Consider the following 27,895-nt stretch of genomic DNA (forward strand, 5'->3'; position numbering starts at 1 on the left):
AGTCAAGACATATGCTATAAGGCTCCTGTTTTAATAAAAGGAGACTGGTAGACCACACACCTTCATATCTCAAACCTAGCAGCTGAAAGGGAAACACTTTGTCAGTTTGGCTTGTTTCATGCAGGGCTTTTTTAAGGCTTTACATTTTTTTTTAAATAAAAGCATAGTACTCTTAAAGAAACCAGAGTGTAGACAACCAGGAAGCAGAAGTTGCTATTTCTCCCAGTGCACCATTAGACAGTGAAAGTGGAGCATGGAGAGAGATTACTTAACTGTCCTTGCTGAAAAGTAAGGAGTTAGCTCTCCATACAGCTTCAAGTGAAAGAAGTAAATAATGCACTCTTAATGTACCAGCTTCACAAACCTCCTTAGGGGAGATCTGCTTGCACTTTAAAAGTTAATTTAAGAAACATAATTCTTTTTAATACTGGACCACATTAAGTGTTCTTGTGCCCATATTTAAGTAGCCAAAACACATGCATGAGAGAGGGAATCAGTAGATTCAGCATCACCCCAAGGTTTTCACGTTCTCAAAAGCTGTAGTCGGAGTATAAAAGGTGGTGGGTGGTGGGACTCAAAACAGTCACATAAGAACTTAATGCCATGAAATCTTGTGAGACTGAGGGGGGCTGAAATGGTAACTGGATAGAAGAGGAAATTGAATAGAGTAGTGGCATGGAAAGAAGACACACAGATAGGAAAAAAGTGGAAAGTGCCATCTCGTCGTAGATCACTCACTTTCTGGTTGAGACAGAGAGGCTATTGTAAAATATCCCCAGAGACATAGCCCATAGAGTTTAGTGGAGAAACTGAAAGACACGTGTAGCTGGAATTGGTCACATGTGCGCTCACCTCTATAGAAACCTCTAAAATTGAGGAGAAGGGGGTAAGCTGGCCTATGAGAACTGGGCAAACTCTGCAGTTCTCATAGGCCATTATACTTCAGCATTTAATGCTTTTGGTTCAGGTTTTCTTGTCATTTTCCTTGCTCTGTGCATAGTTATTGAAGAGGGAAGAACCCATTTGAGTTAGGGTTACTTTGCTGTTTTGACTGCAAAGGTTCCCTTTTCCATTGTCTCTTGAAACTGACGGATGCCAACAACTTTATTAAGATTTTTGGTACTTCATGAAAACTGGTTTTCTCTATGTTCTTTCAAAAAGGGGGGGGGAGTAGGTACAAACAGAATTTAGTTGGAACCCTGGAATATATCTGGGATATGGTTAATTTTGTTGAGTTCTCTGAACTTGTTTTTGGAGCAGAGATGCACATAGAATAACTCTCTAACTTGGATTCACATGTACCTTCACTGTGTTCCTAGTGAGAGCATCCCTGTTCTGTATTTTTATGGAACTTGGGACCATTCTGTTTCCATCTGAAATAAGAGCTTGCCTATGAATAATCACTTAAGCAGTGACTAATAGATACTCGAGCAATGACTAACAGAGAAGCTGAAAACTAGAGTTCCTGAAATAGCCTGCCAGTTTTCTTTCATAAGGTAAACGGCAATACAGAACAGCTACTTGCTGCTGTCCTTTAGGTGGGCGGTTAGGGGAGTTTTGTTCCACCAGACCCTTAATGTTTGTTGACTTGATCTAATTGCAGTTTTGTTTATTTGAACAATTATGGCCTGAATGTTCTTCTTGAACATTCAGGAAGGGGATCCCCAAAGGGGATGTTAAATAAATGTTTTTATACATTTATACAATAATATTGAATAGGAGGAGCAATCCTCTTTTTGTTGTTGTGTACTACAGCTTCCCCCCACCCCCGAATCATAGTTCAGATTCTCCTTTGACTCTGTGTAGTTGGATATTTCCCCTTTATGTGTATGTTTTTAAAGGAATGTGGTGAAAAGAATGCCTGTATATTTTATACTTGACAAGGCCCAAATCTTTATTGATCTCAGGTATGTGTATTGGAAGTGCTGGAAGCTAAATGAGAATCTGCCTTAAATGTAAACTTGGCTTCCGTGTAAGTTACCGTATCAGGGGTCAGCAACCTTTTTCAGCTGTGGGTTGGTCCACTGTCCCTTAGACCATGTGGTGGGCCAGACTATATTTTGGGGTGGGGGTGGGGAATGAATGAATTCCTATGCCCCACAAATAACCCAGAGATGCAGTTTAAATAAAAGCACACATTAATCATGCAAAAACACCAAGCAGGCCCCACAAATAACCCAGAGATGCATTTTAAATAAAAGGACACATTCTACTTATGTAAAAACACGCTGATTCCTGGACCGTCTGCAGGCCAGATTGAGAAGGCGATTGGGCCACATCCAGCCCATGGGCCTTAGGTTGCCTACCCCTGCTCTACACAGTTTGTCCATCTATTTTCCCAGGAGTGAACATTGCTTTAATTAATCCTGGATGATTCTTTTTAGCCTCTGGTTATGTCACTACAAAATTGCACATGCTTTGCTGAGTCAATATCTCAAGTTTAACAAGACTGTCTGATAACTTTGTTCAAAGCAGGCCAAGTTTCTGCCTTGTCTAGGTTCATTGTAAATGGGTTCTCAAAAAATGAAGTTGGAATGGAAATATAATTCTAGGTTGACATGGTTGGTTTTAGAGGGTTCCATGGGCTCAAACACTCCCTTTCCTTCTCTACAAATTACCACTCGCTTTTCTGATGAATGTTAACTATCATTTGCTATTTCACTGCAGGCACAAAGCCGAGTCAGAAATACAGTGCCATATTGGGTATGAAGTATGTGAGAGGCTCTCTTTCTGTTAAACATTTAGTGCACTTTGTTTCAATGTCTGTTTGCTCTGGTCACTGGATAATTACTTGTAAATAACAGGACTGCTGCTGTTACTATAACCCCCAGTTTATAGTGTGACTCTTCAGCACAAAACATATCTGGAAGCTATGGGTAGTTGCACAATTCTGAACAGATTAAATTTGAATCCAGACAAACTGGAGTGACCCTAATTAGATCTCCTTGTATCCTTAAGGGAGAAGGTTTGAGGTCAATGGAGTAACAATTATTCCATCAAAACATATACAGAATCTGGGAGCCTTGTTTGATTTTGCCCTGTGTTTTGGTCAGCATGGTCAAGTTCAGAATCTCTTTTAAATGTCTCATTGTTGGATAAAAGCAGAAACTATTTCTCTAGTGCCAGCTGAGCCACAACTGATTTGGAGAAATCCCTGATATATTGTCTCTTCTTGCTGATTTGAAGAAGGTCCTCATTGTGTTCCTTCCTCCCAGTTAGTAACTGTGTGCATGTGCTACAGCAGGGAAGTACGTCTCTGTCTTTGGCCAGGCAGACACCTGCCCCTGAAAAGCTTCAGGAGGGCTACTGGCCAGGCAGTATTGGTGTATCTTGCAGCTAGCTGGTGCTTCTCTTAGTGGAGTAGGAGAGCTGAAAATAATGCCAATATATTTCACAACTGGTAACCAGTGTACTCCCTTTGGTTTCAGATAGTACATGGATACACCAGTAAAAAAAAAAGCGTGGGGCTTAGTTTGGTCAGAATCGAGTATATACTTCCAGAATTAATTCTAAATACATTACTTCTGGTAAATGAGCCACCATACCTGCATGAGGGCCATGAAAAGTTGTGTCCTGGGTGTTTTGGACTCCTCTATCCATGTACTGGGATGTGGGTGGTGCTGTGGTCTAAACCACAGAGCCTAGGACTTGCCTATCAGAAGGTCAGCGGTTCGAATCCCCGCAATGGGGTGAGCTCCCATTGCTTGGTCCCTGCTCCTGCCAACCTAGCAGTTCAAAAGCATGTCAAAGTGCAAGTAGATAAATAGGTACCCCTCCGGCGGGAAGGTAAACGGCATTTCCGTGCACTGCTCTGGTTCACCAGAAGCGGCTTTGTCATGCTGGCCACATGACCCGGAAGCTGTACGCCAGCTCCCTCGGCCAATAAAGCGAGATGAGCACCGCAACCCCAGAGTCGGTCACGACTGGACCTAATGGTCAGGGGTCCCTTTACCTTTTATCAATGTACTATTTGAAACCAAAGGGGCGCATTGGTTGCCAGATGTGATTCCCCCCCCCCAACTATCCCAACATAGCCTGAGATGGACCACCCTCAGGTTTCTGTAACAAAGAGGTCTCTGGATCATCCCCTTGCTTTGCACTGAGAGGAATACCTGCCAGATTCCTTTGTGAAGTGAGGGCTAGACCAGTGTTTCCCAACCTTTTTTGGGCAAAGGCACACTTGTTTCATGAAAAAAATCTCGAGGCACACCACCATGCCAGATGGGGAAAGGTCACTTTTTACTTATGTAAAAAAAAAAAAAAATAGTAACAGCATAGAAGGTAATGGTTAGGCTATCATCCCTCTTCCAAATATGCTAGGTTTTTATTTGCAGGGACTGTTCTACATGGGAAAGCATTCAGCACTGTCATTCTCCCATCTGCCATCTGAATTGGTACTATTCTGGGTCAACTTACTCTGCTGCATGTGTAGATGAAAATGGCACCAAGTGTGGGGGAGGGGGCAGAACAGGTTTCAGATACAGGATATTAAGCATACACGTACTTCAGATTGAACTGGTTGCTTGCTTTGCAAGTTTTCATTTCCCAAATGACTGCCTTGGCAAGCGCAATACCTACCAGGCTCAACGCCAGTCTCGCGCTGTCGCTTCCCGCGCTCTCAAGGACCCGGGAGGAGGAAGGCGTGAAGGGAATCCCGAAGGCGCGAAAACCTTGCGCATGCGCAGGCCTTCCGCCTGCGACAGCCCAGTAGGCCGGCCGAAGCGAGCGGCGATGGGATGTGGGAGCTCGCTCGCTCGCCGCCCCGCATGTGCCTATGTGGGGCACGTTACAGCCCCGTGACGTCAGCGCCACGCAGGCAGCCAGGCAGGCAGACGGCGAGAGCCCCACGCTGGGCGGCCTCTCCTCGCCGCCGCCGCCCCGCCTCTCGCCGCCCGACTCGCCCGCCTCCCTCCCACGGCACACCAGGCAACGTCTCGCGGCACACTAGGTTGGGAAACACTGGGCTAGACCATCCCTGGTGAGGATGCCTTGAAGCAGCAATAATATGACTGAGGGAGGATCTTGGTAAGAGATCAGGCTCTCCACACTGAATAAATTGGTAGTCCTTGGTGTAAATCAAAGCATATTGTGGTGGGTGGCTGTTTGTTCCTGCACAAAACTGGGCAAAAATACCTCTAATGTTGCTTACTCTAAACTTTAGAATAATGTTTTCAAACAGTAAGTCATTAAAATGTATATAGGTTATCTGTACTTCCTATAGGGCTGCAATGTTTAATCAATTAATTGGTTAGTTGAAAACAACAACAACTAGAGAAATGCTGTCAAGTAACCAAATACAGTCGTACTTTGAAAGTCGAGCAGCCTAGTTCTCGAACGTTTTGGCTCCTGAACAATAGAAAACTGGAAGTGACTTCCGGTTTTTGAACGTTGTTTTGGAAGCCGAACATCTGACAGGACTTCCACAGCTTCTTTTTGGCTGCAGGAGAGTTCCTGCAGCCAATCAGAAGCCGTGCTTTGGTTTTTGATTGTTTTGGAAGTTGAGCAGACTTCCGGAATGGATTCCGTTCGACTTCCAAGGTACGACTGTAGTCCTTTTTTTAAAATTTTAACAGAAATACTTATAAAAGCTGCAGGTGGCAAACATCTTAAAAAGTATTCTCCCTTTCCTTTAAAATAGGTCATTTTTTTTTTAAGATTCCTGCTTTGCTACTCACACATTTCTTATAGAAATGGAAGAAAATATGCTTCTTGCTTTTACCAGAATTCATTACAATTAATCAGTTAATATTTATTTGTAATCAGTTACCACTCTAACTTTCTGGTTTTCATGTAGTAACAATTCAACAGGGCAGTTGTAAGCTGCATCGTATTAAATCTACTGGAGAGACACTTGAGAGAAAAGGAACCAAAGGAGCTCTTAAGTTGTACATTATTTGCTAAAGAACTGTTATGAGTTTGCATTAAAATAGAAAGAAAGATAATGCTAAGCAAGTATCATCATTCAGTAAATCCTCACCAGTGCCAGTAACAAAGAAATACCTTTCCTGCTGTAAGCCAGAGTGCCTTTTAAGTAGCTCAGAAGAACATCATATCAAGTAACCTTTCATCTTGGCTCTTTGCTGGTTGAGATGGGAGGAGTGGAATGGAATTACTAAAAGGTGTGTAGCCTGGAGGGACAAGCTGCTCCTTTGTTAACAGGAAAACTGAGGCTGCAGTCTTGTTATAAACTCCCATTGAGCTCAGTGGGACTGACGTCAGAGTAGACGTGCCTAGATTGCACTTTAGTTGCACTCTTAACAAATGCTAAGTTGAACACAGAATTTAATTGTATTTTAGTCATGACATTTCTTATTTGGGGACATTGTAAGGCGCTTAAATCTGTTCCGACTCCTCTAGACAGCGAATAAACAAAATCTGATATGTTTATGACAGTGAAGCTTCTGGCATATACGGAATTAGGTGGTGTGGTGGGATGGAATGATCAGTGAACTAAATGGTTTATAGTCCAGCTTCTGTGGAAAGAAGTGAGAATAGATTGGAGTTAAAGCTGCATGTGGGTCAGTCCAAAGAGCAAGGTAGCAAAACTGTGTGGTTAACTAGAAGGACTTGGGCAAAACTATAAATAGGGCCTAAAGTCAGGAGGGATGAAGCAGGAGTCGCAGGCAAGGTGGATTGATTAATGGATTTAAACCAGTGCAGTTTTAAATAAATAAATAAAATAAAATAAAATAAAGTCTTATGGTTACTGGAATACTACAGCAAGTGTTTTTCATCCGATGAAGTTGAATTGCCTATGTTTACTAGGTAGAATGTAACTACTCACATTTGAGAAATGATCAGATTCGTTCTTCATTTACATAGAAACGTTCCTTTAATCCAATGGCCTGGTTCCTGCTTCACATTAAACCATAGTTAAAATAAGCTGTGGTTTAATGTGAGTGAGCAAAACGCTGGTGCACACTGCAGAATAATAGGCAATTAGCTTAATCCCCATTTCTGTTGTGCTGCTGAGAAATGTCATCCAGATTCAGGCTCATGGTTGGCTTTTCTCCAGACAAACCAGAACAGAAGCCAATTTTTGGTCTTTGGTTTAAAGTTTGTAGTTTGGAGGAAACAAATTGCAAACCTGAGTCGCATGATTCAATAAGCCAGACCATAGCTCATTTTCCAGGAGTGTAACAGGAAGAGGGGAGGAGCAGAAAAATCATTCATATTGATTTGAACTTGCCTGGTAACTATTTGGTTGCAGGAATTAAGTCACCTTCCTAATCAAAATAGTCTTGTTTGATGAGTAGGAATTATTTGTGCACCTGTGACTTCCATTAGGCAGTTTAATGAAATAACGAGCCCCACGACAGCAAGGGAGATTCTGTATTTGATACAAACATTTTAGAATAGTGACCCAAATGCTGGAAACAGCTTTCAAATTACCTGTTTGAAACAATTAAACATATATACACATTTATTTTGAATCCAGCCTGATGTTCATTTAGCAAGATATTTTTTTAAAAAAACACACACACACAAAAGAATAAGATTTCATGGGCTATGTTAATTGGGTGACAGAGCACCTTTCCTTGTTGGAGGGGTCATGTTACATCCACCCAAAACAAAGCACTGGAAAACCACCATCAAGCAAATATAAAGAGACTTAATTGCAAGCCATTTCCTAGGCTCTTTTCAGTTCTGTTTGCTTCACAGAATCTACTGCCTTATTACCTTTTTGCTGCAGAATGATCAAAGTTGTGTGTTTCTACTCACTGCTGTTTTGCAGAATTATGGGAGGATTGGAGGTATGAAGTGCCTCAGTGAGAAACACCTCTATTGTCAAAAAATGTGGTACCCAAATTTTGTATCGTGTCAATAATCTCTTTGGGAGGTTACAACATACAGAATAAAATCTAGATTCTGTTCAGTGTGTGTGTGTTGTCTGATGCGTCTTTAAAGTTGATGCTTTTGTGGTGCTGGAAGAACTCAAAGGCATTTTCTTCTCTTTCTGTGGTTTTGTGGGCAGTGATGTTAGTATGAAAATGGCATTCTATATTAAGGTGCCACCAGGAAAATAATGTTAAAATTTCAGAAGTGTAGGTGGAAGGGCTGGTGAGTCAAGATGAAAGGGAAGAAAACCAGCTTCAGGCGTATGCTTTACTCAGTTGGCAGCAAAAGGCATAGAAATTTAAGCACAAAACGGATTTGACAGTCGTAGATGTGAGGGCATGTGACAGAGGCAGAAGGACTTGAACAGTCAACATATTTCAAACAAGCAGCAAGCTAGCAGAATTGGTAAAAGATCAAGGTGATGTCTTGCTTCAGTGTCCCACCCCCAAAACTCTGTGACTGGAGAACCCTGGTAAAATAAGTACAGTATCTTTGATTAGAAACTAGAACTGTTAGTCACAGAGATCTCTCCCCCACCCCTATCCTGCTCTGCCCAAATATTTTTCTTACGTGCAAACTTGGGTACAAATGTTTCACTTTTTGCAGGTGTACTATCTGCAGTGCTTTTTTCGATGCCTGAATTTCCAAGATGCCCCAGATTCCTTCAGAGGTTCCTGATTTGGTTTAAGATGCCTCAGGAAGATACTACTTGCCTGAATCTGTCTGAAACACCATGCTTCTGTTCAGGATTGATTTGAATCTGTTGCACATTTCTAATAAGATCTCTTTCCCCTATAGAGAATATTAACAATGTGTTCAAGACTTGGAATTCAAGAAGAGTAAACAAGGTGTAACATGCTTTTGCTATCTCTACTGACTCTGTGTTTTATTTAATTGCAGTGCATTGACTAGCCATTAAGTATCATGTCTGACAACGGAGAACTCGAAGATAAGCCACCAGCTCCACCTGTTCGGATGAGTAGCACTATCTTCAGTTCAGGAGGGAAAGATCCATTATCTGCTAATCATAGCTTGAAACCCCTGCCCTCTGTTCCAGAAGAGAAAAAGCCTAGGAACAAAATCATCTCTATTTTCTCTGGCACTGAAAAAGGTAAGATGCTGCATTGTGTGGGTTCAAGACATTCTTCCCTTTGCAACTCCATTGTGCCATATGCATACTTTTAGCTAGGAAACACATGACTTACAGAACAGTGCAACATGGATCTCATTTCGGTGATTGCACTGGCACGCAAGAAAGTAGCAACCAGCTTCACTGTTACTCAGCTGGGCAAATGCTGCAGGACTCCTTGGGTTTGTGTTCTCTTTCTGTCGGTCCCTCTCCCTAGGAATGGGGAAAACAATCTGGTTGAGTACATGCAGGTTTTCTCTCTGTCCCTCTTCCTGCTAGGAAAAGATTGGCCAAAAGCAGGCCATTCCAGCCAGGGTAGATTCAAATAGAGTCCTGTGACAGAGGTCTACCTGGAGGCAGCACATTGGAGCTATGTTTTCTCTTCCTCTCCCTTCTCTGGGAGGCAGAGAGAAACAGACTGGTATGTAGCCTAAGAAATGGAGAATCACCCTCCTTTTTACGAGGGAATGGGAAGAGAAGCAGCCTGTAGAATTACAACCAACTGAACACTCTTGTCTAGTTGGCTGGAGGCAATCCTCCCTGGATTCATCTTTATTAAAACAAATTTAATTCCTGAAGTCAGACTATATGCCCATCTAGCGCAGTATTTCCTACTGTCACTGACAGCTGCAGTCCTAATCCCACTCGTCTAGGAGCAAGCCCTGTTGAATTTAACAGGACTCACCTCTGAGTAGACATGGTTAGGATTGTCCTGTAAATTTCACTAAGCCCACTTTTGACTAAAATTAGTAGAGCTGTGTTACAGACTTGTGCAGCTTTAATGTTCTGAAAGTTTGGAGGATTTGAGAAAATTAGGCAAATGTTTTGGAGAAAATGGCCGGGGGAAATGAAAATGCTTACATCTTAATCTTCATTATAGTCTTTAACTGCCCACCTAATTGTAAGCTTAGACTTGAGGTGAAAAATATAGGTTGCAAATGTACTTAGCTCACACAAGTACAATGTTATAGAGCCAACATGCAGAAACTAGTTTCAAATGGTCACTTTCCAGTTTGAATTGCATACACAAAGATGCTTGAAAATCTAGGCAAAATGCCTTCACCCTACCAAGCAAGAAATGCAGACCCAAAAAAGCAGGCAGCCCCCTTCTGCAAACAACCAAGTGCCCTCAATTAAAATAAAAAAATGAGTGGGGCTGGGGGGCTTAGTGAGTTGCCAGGATGGGTGTTTGAGTTTCCTTCTACGTGATTTAGCTGAAATTTGTTACATGTCTGTTTCAAGACATCCTGGTTACTAGAATCATGGGGCATATTTGTGCACCTAATAGTTATGTTTAAAGAATATTTGCTGGCTAGGTTTACTAAATTTTAAAAGAGCTGTTTTACAGCTGTTTTCCTAGGCTGACTATTCTGTTGTTCTTGTAGGGAGTAGGAAAAAGGAAAAAGAAAGGCCTGAAATCTCTCCCCCTTCAGACTTTGAACATACCATTCATGTTGGCTTTGATGCGGTTACAGGAGAATTCACTGTAAGTATGCCAAGCTTCTCTCTGTTCAGTGTGTACTAACTTATGGTTGATAAGAAATAGAATATTTTCTTTTTAAGCACTGTTGTTACCAGTGTATTTCATCACTGAAAAACATTCTCAATACATATTTCTCCTGTTGCACCAATAGGAAAGCTGTAGAATACTGAAATAATGAAATGGGGTAAATTTAACTTAAAATAGATGTTATATTGCAAAATACTGTTTCTCAGTATAACAACAAACTAGACAGCTTTATGAAATTTTGGTTATGCTGACTTGTTGCATTGTATTGTCTGTAGGATCTTGAAATAGTGATTTTGTCCTGTGTCCATTTGAATTATTTATTCTGGATTTTATACTTTAGATGTAATTTTGTATTCTTTTCCTAGGGAATGCCAGAGCAGTGGGCTCGGCTGCTACAGACGTCAAATATCACCAAGCTAGAACAGAAGAAGAATCCTCAGGCTGTCCTTGATGTGCTGAAGTTCTATGATTCTAAAGACACAGCAAGGCAGAAATATTTGAGTTTTTCTGCTACAGGTAATCTTTAGAATACTGTGGGAAAATTCAGGGGGAGCCTCAGATTGTTCTTGAGAAGCGTTAAAGAATTTGCTTCTAAAATGAAGAAGCAGTCTGCAGTGAAACTCTTCAATGTATAGTGCTTTGGAGAAATGGCAGTGTGGGGCACCAGCTTTCAGTAAGCCAAAATTCTAATGATGGATAAGATCCATTACTGCCCCTTTAGTTTAAATAGTTAAAAGAAGTTTATTTGAAGTACTTGATCATGAAAGAATAAATAATATCCATTCATTTTCTTAAACATTTTTGAGTCTACGATCCCTATCTTTGTATTCTTACGTTTTTTGTAGAAAGTTAAACTGAGTTATACACAATTGATTCCCAAAGGATGGAGGTTTAGAAGAAGGGCTGTAAAAAACTTGCAGGGATCATTGTATATATTGATACGTTGTCATTAATAGTAGGGTGGGGAATTGTAGTGAGCCCTTGTACAAAAATGAGGGGGAAGGGTCTTGAAATTCTAAAGCTCATTAACTAAGCTTTCAGGCAGACATAGTTGGATACAACCCTAAGTCATTCTCAAAGTTAACCCATAGAAATCAGTGCAGTTAGTCAAGTTTACGCATTTCACTCTGCTCTGAGTGTGTTGAGTTGGATAGAACCCATATGCTACTTGATACTTTCAGGTATTCTCTGTATTTGATGAGGACGGATTTTCAGAATAGTTATAATATTCTCACATTACTAATGAATTTGATACCACACAGTTTTAACATAGGCTCACAAAAGTACTGTGAACTAACACCAAATGTGAACATGTAAATAATAATAATAAAAAACAGACAAACAAGGCTTATAATACCAAAATGAGATGAAGACTTGGCTTGCCCTTAATTTGGGGTTTGAATTCACATTAGTTAAAGGTCAACAAGTTTGGGTTTACCTACACGTATAAAACTTTGCTTCTCCAGATTATCCTAAGTTTCGATGTAACAGTTTTGGCATTGACTTTCAGTTTATGTAGAGGTTTCGTTTAATAGAAAATAAAACTGGCTCTAAATGTTTTAGGCACCAATTATATCCACATTTATCTAGAAAGCTGGGTTTTTTAAAAAAGTGAACCTATTCTACTGAGAGCATGAAAGAAGAATAGAGTTCTTAACTCACATTTCAATCTCTCCTATAGAAAGACCCCAGTACTTTTCATTTAGCATTGTTACTTCTATTGTAAAACACCTTAAAATCTTTCGGTGTTTCTGTTGGTTAAATTTTCAAATTTCTCTTTTTTTAGACAAAGATGGATTCCCCTCAGGAGCACCAGCAGTAAGTGTGCTTTATTACATTCCTTACATTTCTCAGAAGTATTCACACTGCTCTATTGCAGTTCTTGATGTGGATCGAGCCTAGTGAGATTCAGTAGCTTTCAAGCTTTGCTTTTTCAAGTATTGTCTGGTTTGAGGTATGAGTCACCAGAGGCCTACACCTGACTTTTTTTATATAAAAAAAATTAAAGCTGGATACATCGGTAGATGGGATTCTTTCTTGGTGCACTTCTGTAATTTATGACATCACTTGTCACATGGTTGACAAGTTCAGAGGCTGCTGTTGTATCAAAGCCAAAGTTCCATATATCCACTCTCTTGCTTGCCAGTAGCAAGACCTGCCCCCCTCCTGGTCCAGTGTGCATCAAAACATTGCCTCTCCTTTCCTTCCTCATTTTGACTGTTGAGAGGTTATTTTTTGTCCTTTTGAGTTGGGCTTCTTTGGCCAGTGCTTTTGCTGGCTTCATGTGCTGTTGTTACTGCCTCCTGCAAAAGCCCATAGGGAAGGGTGAGAGATTATATACTTTATTCACTCCACAGAGAACTTGGGGAGTGGGTAGAGGGAGTTCAAAGGCAGTAGCAGTGAGGAGCTGCTTGAAATGCTATTACAGTGGTACTACTGGATGCGAACAGGATCCGTTCCGGAGCCCCGTTCACATCCTGAAGCGAACGCAACCCGCGTCTGCGTGTGCGCGGGTCGCGATTTGCTGCGTCTGCACATGCGTGTGACGTCATTTTGAGCGTCTGTGCATGCACGAGCGGCAAAACCCGGAAATGACGTGTTCTGTTACATCTGGGTCGCCGCAGAGCACAACCCGAAAATGCTCAAACCAAAGGTACTTTAACCTGAGGTATGACTGTATTGGGATAGACAAACTGTGGCTATAGGGCTGCATGCAACTCCTAGCCTAATTTTAAAAGGCCTCTGCAAGCAATCAGTTCAGAGCCCTGGCAAGAGTGATCTGCCTCTCTCCTAGCAGCCTGTTGGGCAAAGGAGAAAAGAGAGAAGTGGTGGCTCTGGCCACACCTACTGCAGGTATACCATCCTCAATAGATTAGTTCAGAGACAATGCAAACCTCAACAGAAAAAATAGTTTCCCACTCCATACTATTCTGATCTTATAGTTTTGTATACTTCCTTATAGTGAACTTTCTAAATGTTCTATAGTAGGGCCTAATTTCTTTTACTCCTTTCTTTTTTTTAAAAAAACCAAAACTCAAAACTTCTAGCCCAATGCAAAAGGGTCAGAGCCTGCAGCACCTGAAGAGGAAGATGATGACGAAGTGGCTCCTCCGGTTATCGCCCCACGGCCAGATCATACAAAATCAGTGAGTCATTTTATTTCACCTAATAGTTTCTGTCCATAACTTACCAGTCTGCAGGTACAATGGGAAAATGATTTGGGAGTCTTGTATTCAAATGTCACTTTAGCCAGGAAAAAAATTCCCTAGATTTCAGCAGTGGTCGTAATCTATAGCTTGGAAATAATATTGACCTATGTGGTATATGTGAAGCTCTTGAAGGGAGGCGGCAATGCTATATAAATATGTAAAGTAGTGGTAGAATCCTTTCTCATAATTGCAGTACTCTTTGTGGAGGCTTATAGCCAGCCATTTCTTCCAAATTGAGCATTCTACCTCTCTCCTTCCATTGAGCTGGGGGGTGGGGTTGTTTTGCTGAGCATGTTGATACCTGCCTCTTGTTGTTCAGTGCTTCCACTCTCGTTCCATCTCTTGTCAGTACTCCCCACTTGAGTTTCCTATTAGAGGGGGCAACTGGCTTTTACTTTGAAACTGCATTACTTGTGCAGTGAGAGCTTGGCTTGTATAGTTGTTTCTGAGTTTGCAAGGAATGTTTTAGTAGTTGTATACAAGGGAATGTTACTGTAATTTGCAAAATTGTTTGGGAAAGTTCTTATCTACCATACTCCATTTAGAGCTTAGTTCTATAAAGGATTCATACGACTGTATGCTACTGTAATATACAGCAGTCAGTTGTAATTAAGTCCCTAATGCTACAAAAACCTATAGATATTCATATCAGCCTATAGGCTGCAGCAGCTGTGGAGCCACATTGACTAAAAGGATAGCCATAAATCTTTCATGAGAGATGTTAAGTATTGGTGGCAGTTTCAACCTGAAAGGAAATTTGTTACAGTAATAAAATGGCTTTATAACTATGATATTTCCTTGCAGATTTATACGCGATCCGTAATAGATCCCATCCCAGCACCTTCTGGTGACACGGGTGACACAGTTGCTAAATCAGCAGATAAGCAGAAGAAGAAAGTTAAGATGTCAGATGAAGAAATCACGGAAAAGCTGCGTAAGTTGAAATTCTAAGTCAGGGATATGTATATGATTAGCCCAAAGTCATATGTACTGAGTATTCTGTATGGTGAATCAGCCATTGACCCTTCTAGTCACACACTGTATTTAACCTTATTTTGACATCTTTTCACCCCTTTGTAGGAACTGTGAGCAGATTCTCTTGAAAAGAGGCGTTGTGTGAATGGTGTGAGCATTGTTATTGCTAGCTAGTAATCCAGGAGCTGAGGAAATGCTGAAGCAGGAACTTATAGCTGATGCATTGTTAAGGAGCATATCCTGTGTTTGCACTGTTCTCACATTATTTTTCACAGGAAGCGAACACTTTTGTATGAATAGACCTATATAGGTACAGCTCTTCCTATGCAGGATAGGGACAAGATATGACAGTGTTTTAGAAAGTAATGAAAAAGTGGCTGTCTACTATGTTGAAAACTGCTTTTACTATCCAAAATACTCATATTATGTTGTCTTTTGAAAGTGTCAATATTTAATGGAAAGGCATTTATCAATATTTTGTTACACTACATTTGGTAGCTGCTTAGAGCAGTGTCTTGAGATGATCATGAAGAGTCTTCCTCTGTTTAAAATGATAACTTGCGTGAAGTGATTTGATTTGTGAGAATAGTTGTGGGATTTTATAGAAGTTTCAGCATTTCAATAATCTTCTAGGCATGTATATGTTGCTCATACTAGTTCCATTGTCAGCAGTAAAGTAAGCTAATCATAATGAAGCAATATATTCCATGAGTGATATGAACAATTGAGGTTCTTGTAAAGGTTTAGATCACTGCTACATCATTGAAGAAGATAAAATGGTGTGGATCTTAACTTTCCTTCTGTGAACGGAACACTTTGCATTCATGGAACAAGGTTTTCCTGCTTCCTCCTTCCTTCTGTTGCCTCCTGTACCTCCTGAAAGTTTGCTCCTGAGGTTTGGAATATCCTTGAAATATGATGTGGGATATGGGATGGCTCAGGAGGCATCAGGTTGAAAAGGGAGTTGATGAAAGTCCTTGCCCCCTTTAATTGAACAGAGGAACAACTTAGGAACTGAATCAGTGTTGACTGTTTTATTGATTGAAATGTTACGTATTAGCTTTCCAACGAAAGTCAATAGTGCATCTTAGTTGGTTTATAATACTCCACATGGAATTTTCTTTTTAGGAACTATTGTGAGTATAGGAGATCCTAAGAAAAAATATACAAGATACGAAAAAATAGGACAGGGGTGAGTACTGACTATGAAATGAGTTAGTGGAAGTACCCTTTTCTTTGTCTTATTTGGCATTTGGTTTCTGTTTACAAAACCAGAAGTATCAACAATAGATTAGTACACATAATAACAACAACCAGATGCAAGCCTCCAACAGAAGTGGAAATTTTGAAACAATTATTTTGACTGCTTTGCTACTTATCCTTTACTTTATGGGATGAGGAACATTTGAAAAAGAATTCCAGTCAGCTTGCCATTTATTTGCTGTCTATCTTTGGACTGTTACTGGGGCAATGGAGTATGGAATTAACTTATCTTAAGCATTAGTTATCTGACTAGTAGTCTGTGTCTAGATAATACTGCAAAATGCTCTGTTAAAAGGAAGGTCTTGCTTTTCCTATTCCTTATTTTACAGTGGAACCTCGGGTTGTGGACATAATCCGTGTCGGAGGCACGTCCGCAACCCGCAGCATTCACATCCTGAAGCGCCGCGTCTATACAGGTGCTGGTGCGATTTGGCGCTTCTGTGCACGCGCAAAGCCCAATTTAGCACTTCTGTGCATGCGCGAGCGGCGAAACCCAGAAGTAACCCGTTCCAGTACTTCCGGGTTTCCCGTGGCCTGTAACCCAAAAACACATAACCTGAAGCGTCCGTAACATGAGGTATGACTGTATAGGCATTGATCTTATTCTGTCGACTTTTTTTAACCTAGAACTGGAATAAAAATGAAGTACAGTGAAAGTTAGTGCAGCCTCTTTACCTGTTCATGCACATATGCATTAGAGATATTAATAGAATTGTGTATTTTCTTTTCATAGGGCTTCGGGTACAGTTTTCATTGCCATTGATGTAGCAACAGGACAGGAGGTAGGAACAATATACCTTCTGCCACCTTTGAATTTTCTTTTTAGAGTGGTCAAATCAAATGTTACTGTGCTTTGGTTTGTTTGGGTTTTTTTCTTTTTTAAAGACTCATCTCCTAATAGTGAATTCCTCATAGCTGTGTGCAGAAGTAATTGCTTTGTACTGTAGAATCAGATGATAAATTTTAAAATAACATTTTGCAAAAATCAAATGCATGGAATTGGTTCTAAATTAGCCTTCTGCAACCAAGTGGCTTCCAAATCTTCTGGGCTACAACTCACAACATCCCTGAATGCTATCTAGGACTGATGGGGTTATGGTCCATAACATCTGGAGGGCACCACATTTGGGAAGGCTGTTCAAAATTCCAAAAGGAAGTTAATTTGTTAATTAAACTCTCCCATGTTTTTTATCATAGAAAGCTGCTTCTGTTTAAAGAGTTAAATTATAATTTATAATTTGTTATGCTGCTAGCGCTTTCTTTTTTCTTTTGCAATACAGTTTTATCTGTCACTGTTAGTTCATAACTAGTAAGAACTGAAATAATGACTTTTAAAATGTGGAAAACTGAGTTTCTTGAAAATAAATGTGAATCAAAATTGGTATCAACTACTGTATACCCCATTTTTGGGGTGAGAAAAAATGGACACATACCACTATACCTCTTTTTTGGCTGTCTGGTGCCCTTGTTTCAGATTCAAACCATAAGAGCTAATTTTAGTACTGGGTCCATTACACATCATAGATACTTCCTTTCTTCCAAATGTTACACTTCTAACCACAGCGTTACATGTTATCAGGCTTAATTGTGTAGTCTTGTTGCTGTTGTTTTTATTTCATTCTTCTTCTACCTTATGTTCACCCCTGCACATTCTTGGCTCTCGTAGTTTCAGACTTTGTTGTTGGTGAACATTTCTTTTGCTGCCAAAATGTCCTGCCAACTTTTGTCTGTGAGGATTATGTTAGTTACTTGGATCAGTTGATCTGTCAATGGCAACCAAATGGTTGTCTCAGGAAAAGGAGTGTAAAGAAACTACCCATTTGCCTTTTTTATTGTAACATTTGAAAATGTTCATACTACAATTGTCTTTCTTTGAATATAAACTTCTGTTGAATCCCTTTTCACCCTTTTAGGTTGCTATTAAACAGATAAATCTTCAGAAACAACCCAAGAAGGAGTTAATTATCAATGAGATCCTGGTAATGAAAGAGTTGAAGAACCCAAACATCGTCAACTTTTTGGACAGGTAACAAAACACCTGCTATAGCAGCTAGAAAGTTTGGACGTGAAAACCCAAGTTCAACACCTTACTAGGTTGTGAAGTTCACATCCTTGGACAAATCGCTTTTGCCTTTTTTCTATCTCTTGCAAATTTTGAGAGACCAGGGTGCTTCTCTGAGTCTTTGGAAGAAGGGTGGGATAAATATGCAATGCATAGTAGACTGGTCTCTCTCCTGAGGTACAGAACATATTTAAATATCTGATACTTCTGTAATATAGCCTGAAATAACTCCTTATTCCCTATATCATTTGTTGTCTTAAGTCAGGTTATCAGTTCAGCTTCTTAAGAAGTCTAGATAATAGAGACATTTTTTATATTAATAACTTCATGTACCAGACCTATATTTTGTAGACAGGGGAAGTGTCTGATACAAGACTGATGTTCCTGGAAACATGCACACAGACCTTCCTGCTGCAAATATTGCTTCAATTTTGGATCTTTTCCATATACAGTGGAACCTCGGTTGGCAAACACTTCGGAAGTCGAATGTTTTGGCTTTTGAACACTGGCAACCTGGAAGTGAATGCTTCCATTTTTGAACGTGCCTTGGAAGTCGGATGGCTTCTGAGGCGTGTTTCTCCATCACATTGAGATTGTGTTGTGCATGGTGATACATAAAGTTGTAATAATGGTAATAATTATTTTGTCTCAATAATTTGTTATGTTTGAACTTCATCAATTTCTACCTTCAGTTTCCTAATGGAAGACGAATTGTTTGTCATAATGGAATATCTGGCTGGTGGCTCCCTCACAGATGTTGTTACGGAGACTTGCATGGATGAGGCACAGATTGCCGCTGTCTGTCGAGAGGTAGGTGATTGATTGAAGAAAGATAAAATTTGCTTCCCTTAGCTAATTGACTTTTATTATAATTGCATTTACATTACTGAGGCAGGTTTATCAAGGCTGGGAGTTGGAAGCCTGTAGCCCAGCATTTGGGTTTGAGCCTTGTGAAGTAGCAGTGGCCATGCAAGTCTTTTCATCTTCTGAGATACAAACCACAACATTTTAAGAGTACACACTGTCTAGTTTTCACTGAGGTGGCATCCCTGTATGTAATCTGTACCAGTTCAGACCACGGGAGGGCTTATATAATGAAATGCTCTTCACAGAAGAAAAGTATTTGAACACATAGAGAACAGTGTTGGAGAAGAGTAGTTGCTGATCCAGTTGTAGGGATTTAACTCATACTGGATGCAGTAGCACTCTCCATAAAAACAGAGGTTAGAAGAGTTTGGTGATGATTCTGGTGGATGCAGCTATTGTTAGGTTACTGTTGTGAGATCAGTGAAGTGCAAAAACTACGGAGAAGGTTCAGCAGAGATTTCAGCTGGCGATTAGTTCTTTCATTCTTTTTAAAGAAGAGAATGACTAAGCAAAGTCTGGCAAATGGCACAGTTGACAAAAGTTAACAAAGTGTATTGGATAAAGAGAAGGAAGACAGCATAAATCAAGTTTTGAGATAGAGGGTGTCCCATTGCACATTATTTTATAGACCACTGGAAAGGCACCGTATTTTTCTGTACTATAAACATGCTTCCTTCTGAAGTAAGCATATGAAAGACCTTTCACTGAAAAACAGTGGATTGACCTTAATTATGCCAATGTTTATTAATGGTTTTGTTTGATGTTTTTAGCTGGAAACTCTTTTTATATTAAAAAAGAGTGAAGATTTATATCATGGACATATTGTCTGTATTAAACTTGTTAAGATTGTAAATATGGAACATAATTTTTAAAAGTGCTAGGCTATACAAATCATTTGTTACCTAGTGAGTAAAGCATTGTTTGAGGTTACTAAACTGTCTCTAGCCAATGTGAATTTTGAACATGTCTAGACAATATCCCTTCCATTGTTTCCATACAGTGTTTGCAGGCATTGGAATTCCTACATGCCAATCAGGTTATCCACAGAGATATTAAAAGTGACAACGTACTATTGGGAATGGATGGATCAGTTAAACTGAGTAAGTGCATGTCAGTTACTTCCAAACCTGAAAAATGTGGCTGAACAGTTGGGTGGTGTTACTTTGCACATACGTTTCACAGCAAAATTCACTGGTATGAATTTTAGTGTAACAGCTGCAGTGACAAGTATAATTCTGGGCTCAACAAGTCTTTGCCACTAGAGTGGCTATGCGGCTGAGAAGACAGGGAGAATATATTATTTGGAAGCCACATAAATATTTTTGCATGTATAGATCAGATTTCAGTATAAAGTATGTTAAACTAAGCCAGCTTCATAACCCATGGTTTGAAATAGACTTGTTTTGAAACTGACACAGTGGACTGATTCACACATAATGTTAAACCATGGTTTAGTGCCACATGCATGAGCTTACACACGCCTTCCTCCACCCAATTCTCACAATATGGCTTTGGAAGCATTTAATTGCATTTTCATGGACTCATGGCTTCTTGTGTCATTTAGGTAAGAGTAAAAGCTGTAGATGGTATGGCAGAGTACCTGTTTGCCTTTAAACTAAACAACAGATTCCATTTATAAATGTAAAGCAGCTTACCATTGCAGTTTGCATTGTTTAGCACATGGGTAGGCAAACTAAGGCCCTGGGGCCGGATCTGGCCCAATCGCCTTCTAAATCCGGCTTGCGGGTGGTCTGGGAACCAGCGTGTTTTTACATGAGTAGAATGTGACCATTTATTTAAAATGCATCTCTGGGTTATTTGTGGGGCATAGGAATTTGTTCATATTCCCCCCCCCCCACCAAAAAAATATTGTCTGGCACCCCCACAAGATCTGAGGGACTGTGGACCTGCTCCCTGCTGAAAAAGTTTGCTGACCCCTGGTTTTGCACACACACTACAAGTTTGCATTTTTTTAAACCAGCAGATGGCAGTCTTGATTAGACTAACCTTGAAATTGTTCAGTTGGCCAGAGTCCTCAGTAGCATTCTTCTCTTCCGCTTCAGTTTAAAATTAGATTTGAGTACAAAAGCTAAGGCTCAAGGTTGGGATAATTAAGAAACCAGAAGTACAGAATATTAAATACTGCAACAGCTGCCATCAGCAATTTTAACTCGTGCACTGCAATAATAGATTAGTAAAACAAATATGCTGTATCATAGATTTATGAGCTTAGTCAATAGCTCCACAGATTCCATTAAAATTGTGTCTTATAAGTTTAAAACTTCACTGAGGGTGGGGGCCTGCACTAAAATGAGATCCTTTTTCACAAGTCCCATGTCTTTTGTGATAGTTGATCAATTGAGCTCTGAATTCCTTCACTGCATTGTGTTGCAGCAGCAGCAGAAAGAACACGGCTGGGCTGAATGTGCAATAGTGTGAGGTATAAATAAGATGGTAAATCTATGAAGTGGTAGAATGAGCCAAACCATTTCTCACTGCAGGTGTGTGCGGAGGTTACATTTGTGAGTGTCCCCCTTTGTGAAGGACCCTGCCAAATACAAAACTAGCACACATGGAATGGTCTGGGCTAGAACGTGTCTTCTGGGTTGTTGCTACTGTGTCTTTAATGTATTAGACTTTAAAAGGGGGGGAAATGCAGGGGATTATTTCAAATCTGGAATCTGCTACCCACAATTTAAAGTGGTACAGTCCACTCTACCACATCATTCTGCTACATGTGTTTTAATAAGTGGTAGAAGGAACTGCACCACTGTTGGTAGTGGATCCCGTTGCTAAAAGGATGCCGGGGGGGGGGGTTGAAGGAGCATCGTGTGGGCACTGAGACACCTGTAGCTTTTTCTGGAAGCAGAATTGGGTAACAGGAATACACCCAAAGTGTAGGACTTACTATTACTTTAACTTTCCAATAACTGCACTCTTTTCTTCTTTTTTTGTAGCTGATTTTGGTTTCTGTGCACAGATTACTCCAGAACAGAGCAAACGTAGTACTATGGTTGGAACACCTTATTGGATGGCTCCTGAAGTGGTCACACGAAAGGCCTATGGCCCCAAAGTGGATATCTGGTCCCTGGGTATCATGGCTATTGAAATGGTCGAAGGCGAGCCCCCATATCTCAATGAAAACCCTTTGAGGGTAAGGCATAAGTTTTCAAGGAACTCTTGATTCCCTGGAACATAGCAAAACACAGTAAAAACCCACAAATTTTGAATGATTTTTCAGGTCCTTTTCAGTTCTGATTTAAACTCAGGTGCTCATACAACCACATTTTTTGTTTTTCATAATGCCAATGTTTGTTTGTTTGTTCTTTCTTGCAGGCATTATATTTAATAGCAACAAACGGCACTCCAGAATTGCAGAACCCAGAGAAATTGTCCCCAATATTTCGTGACTTTCTAAATAGTTGTTTGGAAATGGATGTAGAGAAAAGAGGGTCAGCCAAAGAACTGTTACAGGTAAAGCCGCTGGCATCTTGCAAATGGCATCAGTTGTAGACAGTGCTTTCTGTTGACAAGTCAAGCTACTGTAAAGGAAGACTGATATATGATCAACAAATTCAGAAAAAAATGGGATAGAACGGGGAACATAAAGGTAAAAAAGAATGGTCGAATTCCACATTATGCTAATACAGTGGTTCTGTCAGCACAAGCATTCTCTCTTTGCCAGGTGGAAGAATCTCCCTTCTCCTTGCCCTGTTGCATTGTTCTGGGGGCTCTCCTGACTCTTATAGAGTACATTGGGAGAAGGGAGGGAGTCCTGTTGGGCCAGCAGGAGGCTTTTAACTGGCTTCTGTTACTGCACCGGGATATCTGAATCCAACCTAGTATCTTTGCACATCTTAAAATTTTATTAGTAGATCTATATGATCACTCATCAATGCATGTTCCCTGGACAACTTTTAAAAAGAAAGTAGTAGTAGTAAAAGAAAGTAGTAGTAGTAGTAATAATAATAATAATAATAATTGCGAACGATTGACTAAGGATTCAGCTAAGTTTTACTCAGAGTAGACCTGTTGAAGGCAATGACCCTTGGTATAAGTTAATTTTAATAGCTCTGCTCTGAGTAAGACTTAGCTGAATACCACCCACTAATACTGATCATATTTTTGTATGACCTAAGCACAGTAGGTAACCTGTCTCCCTGGTCATCTCTCCTTTGCATTTTTTGCTAAGTGTATGACTCAAAATGCTGCTGCTGGAGTTTCCTTTTAAGTGTTCGTTCATTAAAAGGTTGTTTCTTTTCTCTTTTGATAGCATCCTTTCCTGAAACTGGCCAAACCTTTGTCAAGCTTGACGCCGTTGATCCTAGCAGCCAAAGAAGCAATGAAGAGTAACCGTTAGCATTGCTGCTGTGGCCTTCATCATTTTTTTGTTTTTTTGTTTTTAAAGTTTTTCATAATATATAAATTGTTGCTCTTGTTAGGGAGGTTGAAAGTCTGCAAAAGGGAAAAAAAATCTCATCTGGAAGACACAAGAGAAGAAAAAATGGTGGTGGTAGTAGTGAACTCTTCTGGAAGAAGTTGTGAACTGAATCACTGGCCTTTTCACCACTTTTGCAGACAACTCCGATGTATTTTCCTATGCCTGGGAGGTGTTTTTTTTAATGACTTTGCTGTACCAGATCCCATTCATTGTGCTCTGTTGGGCACTTTCAATACTTGAACAACAGATTCAAGCTTTTGGAGGGAGGCATTACTTTGATCTGCTGACCTTCCCCCCCCTCCCCCTTCCATTTGTCAGTCATTCAAAATATTGCAACATCTGAGTTACTAAAAGGCGGATATGGTAGAATTGTTAGCTATAACTGTATTGTAGCATTAACCACCCAGCTACCTAAGAACTGTAGTTTTTTTTCTAATGACTGTTCTTAAAGACAGAAGAACGTGAGTAGAGGGGAAGAAGAAGGTTCAGCAACGTCTGATACATAATTTTGTTGCATGGACTTTTTAACATAAGGGAAAGATGCCTCTGAATTTAGGAGATTGAATACATGTGGGGAAGAGGAAAAAAGTGTTGCTTTTCTTTTCTTGGTTAATGCTCAAACCATCCCGTGGGCTCGGGGAGAGAACTCCATCCCTGTGACTTGTCTTCCATTCCTTCCTTGCCTGTGTAGGCTTGTGGGTAACATTTTAAAGGGATGTCTTGAAAGTGTGTGGTTTTATAGCAAAGTGTTGTATCCATGTTCTGACTTGGGCTTTGGGCTTTATGCTGGTGCCTTCTGAATTTTTAAATTGCTCTTCTTTGTCTTAAGTACCTTTTGTATATGTTGTACATTTCCCCTCCAAAGCAACTTTGGAGCTGTCAGGATTAAGTATTAGAGCTCTCTTCCTTTTTATATGTATAAAAATGTATATCTTCACCATTTCTACTAACAAAGACCCAGCAGATTTTCAAAAATAGAAGATCCAAGACTTTTTGTATAATTCAGCCAACTGAATCTTCTGAACACCAAAAGTGCTATTCTGTGGAGACAAAACAATTGGAGATGGCAAAGTAGTCTAGATTCAACATTATTTGAATTGGCTTGTGAGTGGCTGCAGAACCTTGCCTTCTCATGGTTCTCTTAAAGACTTACCAACTGTTATGGCTGAAGACAAACACAAGATAAAGTGCCTCCCTAAATGAAAGAAAGTAATTGGAGCTGTAGAGGAATTGAAGTTCTGGTTGAGGTGGTCAGGTGCACCGTGGGGATTCTTCAGTCACGTCAGCCTTCTAGAAGCACTGTGATTTATGTGCAGCTCTTTATCAAGAATTGCCAAGTGATGTGCCAAACAGTAACATAACAGACTTACTAATTTGGTGCTATAGCTTTGTCGCATTCCTACGTGGTATTCTTGGGAGAACATTTTAAAACCCTAGCTAAGAGGCAGTCTTTAATGCCTTTAATGCCTGATGGTCAATGAAAAGTCTGTTTCTTACCTGTGTACAATATTAATATGTGTTGACATAAGGGCATGATTTCTGCTGGGTTTTATGAACAGGTTTGCAAAATTCTGGGTTCTGAGTCATTGCATCACAAAGGGCTCCATTCCCTCAGATCTTGGAGCTTCTTGCACGCTGCTCTGTACCAACAAATGCCTTATTAATGCTGATGAAAGCAGTGCCATACTCCAGTCCTGTGTCCTATGAGAAGTATTCATTTGAAAACTGTAACAAAGCAGCCCAGTTGCTTTCAGAGCATTTTGAATGTGTTTTGGTTTAGTCCAAGAAATGTGGTGTCCTGGTCTGAGTGGTATTTTAGGTGGTGTTCTTCCTCTGGCCATAACTTGCAATACAGTTACTATAAAGTATAGAATAGCCATGCTCTTAAATTTGATTTATGTGAGTCAAACAAAGAGATTTAAAGGATTCTCTACAGTTACCTTTTCTTACCTTTGAGCTGTCGTCTGTTGCTGGCAATGGAATATGTGGAACCCATGACTCCTGCTGTGAGATAAGTGTATGTTGGTGTTTTTATGGTAGCAATTAAAGGTAACACTTCTGAAATAAACAAAAAGCAGCATTTACTGATTTTTAATGTGATTAAAAATTATCTTAAATGAGTAGTTGGCTGCCTCATCATGAGGGTTCTCAAATCCTCCTTTAAAAGTTGCTCACAATTTGGGTTGGCTCAGGACGTGGCTGAAGCATGACCCACTGGCAACTCTTGTGCCAGTCATGACCATGAGTACCATCACAGCATGTCTGCATGGGTGCTCTTAAGTATAGCAGCTTTGTACTACGGCAGTGCGTTCATCTAATTTCCCTGTCCACTATTGCAATAAAGGGTTAGGGATAGAAACAGACATGAACTGAATAGGAACGCTGTGTTTAACGCGAGCAATCGGGAAGTTCCTGATTATTGCGCAGCGATGCATGTGGTTTGTATGGTACAAGGACTGAACATGTATTGCCAATGTCTTAAAGCTTGGTTTAGAAGTGGAAAAGTGGCAGTCTTTTTCTCCCCACCCCCTCTAATGTCTGGTTTGAATGTTCAAGATTGTATCTTCTGGGCACGGAAGTATAGCTTATGAGCACAGGAGTAAGAACACTCAGCATAAAATTGCACAGGCTATTGACTCCTAACTGCTCTTCCTGCTAAAGATGCCTTAACCAAATATCCAGGCACCAGTGTGAGTAAATATTGATCGATTCACATAGTTACTCATGGCTTACTCACACAGTCATCTTAGATTAGATGTTAGGCTGTTCAAACAGTATCCTGAATACTCCAGCATCGTACCAGATCCCAATTCAATGCGTTGCTGCAAAAGACTGTTTTGTAGAGTTTGAAATGGTCGTAGCTGAGCATGTTCAGGGCAACCACTTCATAGCTTCAATACTCAGTCTGGGCTTACAAAAAATGCCCCCCCAAGTTCTTGGCTGAATCAGTCTTTGAGTGTTGGGCATGTTTGCAATGGCACGTTATGGTTATTGGTGTGAACCTACAAGGAGGAGAGAAGGATAGAGAAGGGTATCTCATTCCATGAAAGCAGGCTTACCTGGAATGACGAGTTCCCAATTCTGCCCCCCCCCCCGGCAAAAAAATCCAGTTGAAATAGACACGACTACTTACCACAAATAAGTTTAGCATTTGCTGGTTTGAATGGAGACATTAACAACTTGAGAATATAACTGATTAACTTAAGCAATCACCATATGTGTTCTCTGGAGTAGTTTGGAGTCAATTAAACTCTGCTGTTAAGAGTTACAGAATTTCTTTGTCTTCGTAGCTGGAATTAAGTACATCTTCTTGAAATTGTTTCCTTCTCTTTGTTCCCTTTCTCTCACTTCATCAGATGGAAATGAAAGTAGTGCAAGCTTTCAGGTTTCCCCCCCCTGTCTTCAGATTTTGTTGCCTTTTGTTTAATTTAATCCCATTCTGTTATTTAATTGTTACTGCAATATTAACTACTGTATTTGACTATGTTTAATGACTTTGTTCTTTCAGGGCTAGAAATAAACATTTCTAAAATGCTTGATGGTTCTCATTCTCTCTCCCACCCTTCCCCTATAGAGAGGCTTACTTGAGTTAATAGGGACAGAGAAGAATTTTTGTTTCATACTATATAGTGTGATGGTTCATTTGATGTAGACTTGCAGCTTAGTTATCATTTGTCTTCAAAGCTTTTGTAATACCCAGCGAGCAGCTGCAACTTTTCTGTATTGAGCACTGTTTTCAAAGCAATTCTGTAAAAACAGCCATGAACGTTTCACTCCATGTTTTTTGTGCTGTTTAGGTTGTTATACAAGTTGATGGATCAAATTGGTTCTTCGGCATCTGTATAAAAAGCCCTTAATGGATACTTTATGGAGATGAATTTTAGCCATCTGTTTGGCAACTTAGATATTTTGCAGATGTGCTTGAAATTATAACTTGATTACAATGTTTTGTGCATGATCCTATTGTTAGGGTTCACAGAGTCAACCACACACCTTTGCCTCTGGATACTGTCTGTTTTGTTAAGAATCAGGAGTGTCCATTATATCTAGTACCTGGGACCAGCTCAAGATGTCAGAAAAGATAAACACCATGTGATTACCCCAGGCCTGCTTAGACTTTTGTCCCCTTTCTGGATTTACTCTCGGTGGGTCTGCAACCCAACGCCAGTTACTTGATTCATAATTGAGTGTGCAGAGATTGTAGAGTTGAATATGGCTCCTACAGTGTTGATCCTCAGAAATAAATCGAACAAGCCTGCCCAGAGTGCATTTGCCTTCCCAATGAGGAATCTGTTTATATTTAATAAAATGATTCCACCACAGGTAACTTCAGTCTAAAATATAAACATACTGGGTTGTATCCAGTGCTAATCCTACTTACAGTAGCCCCACTGAAATTGTTGAACATGACTAACTTAGGACCCGCTTTAGATACAACCCTTCATTGCCTGTGTCAGTCATGTGATACATGGAGTTACTGCCATTCTTTTACCAAAATGCCAAGGGGGATCACCCCGAAACAAGTGGTTCTAGCACCAGTAGATAGTAGTCACTGTAATGTTAAGGGAATTCATGTAATGTTATGGGAATCCAGTGTTTT

At 40.2% G+C, this 27,895-nt stretch overlaps 1 protein-coding gene across 3 annotated transcripts in view; it reads left to right on the plus strand.

Moving 5' to 3' along the window:
• The window catches only part of PAK2 (p21 (RAC1) activated kinase 2), a 40,944-nt gene extending 14,115 nt beyond the window's left edge, over positions 1–26,829 (plus strand). For all 3 annotated transcript variants that reach the window (XM_082221835.1, XM_082221837.1, XM_082221836.1), the window contains exons 2-15: positions 8,740–8,950; positions 10,354–10,454; positions 10,844–10,994; positions 12,265–12,296; positions 13,526–13,624; positions 14,492–14,621; positions 15,791–15,854; positions 16,659–16,707; positions 17,839–17,951; positions 18,680–18,797; positions 19,855–19,954; positions 21,812–22,008; positions 22,191–22,328; positions 23,128–26,829. In XM_082221835.1, coding sequence (XP_082077961.1) covers positions 8,764–8,950; positions 10,354–10,454; positions 10,844–10,994; positions 12,265–12,296; positions 13,526–13,624; positions 14,492–14,621; positions 15,791–15,854; positions 16,659–16,707; positions 17,839–17,951; positions 18,680–18,797; positions 19,855–19,954; positions 21,812–22,008; positions 22,191–22,328; positions 23,128–23,214 — 1,566 coding nt within the window. In that variant the 5' untranslated portion in view covers positions 8,740–8,763 and the 3' untranslated portion in view covers positions 23,215–26,829. The remainder of the gene's footprint in view (positions 1–8,739; positions 8,951–10,353; positions 10,455–10,843; positions 10,995–12,264; positions 12,297–13,525; positions 13,625–14,491; positions 14,622–15,790; positions 15,855–16,658; positions 16,708–17,838; positions 17,952–18,679; positions 18,798–19,854; positions 19,955–21,811; positions 22,009–22,190; positions 22,329–23,127) is intronic.
• The last annotated feature ends 1,066 nt before the right edge of the window (positions 26,830–27,895 follow it).

This window comes from Podarcis vaucheri (genome assembly GCF_965113315.1).
Source record: "Podarcis vaucheri genome assembly, chromosome: 5".
Lineage (NCBI taxonomy): Eukaryota > Metazoa > Chordata > Lepidosauria > Squamata > Lacertidae > Podarcis > Podarcis vaucheri.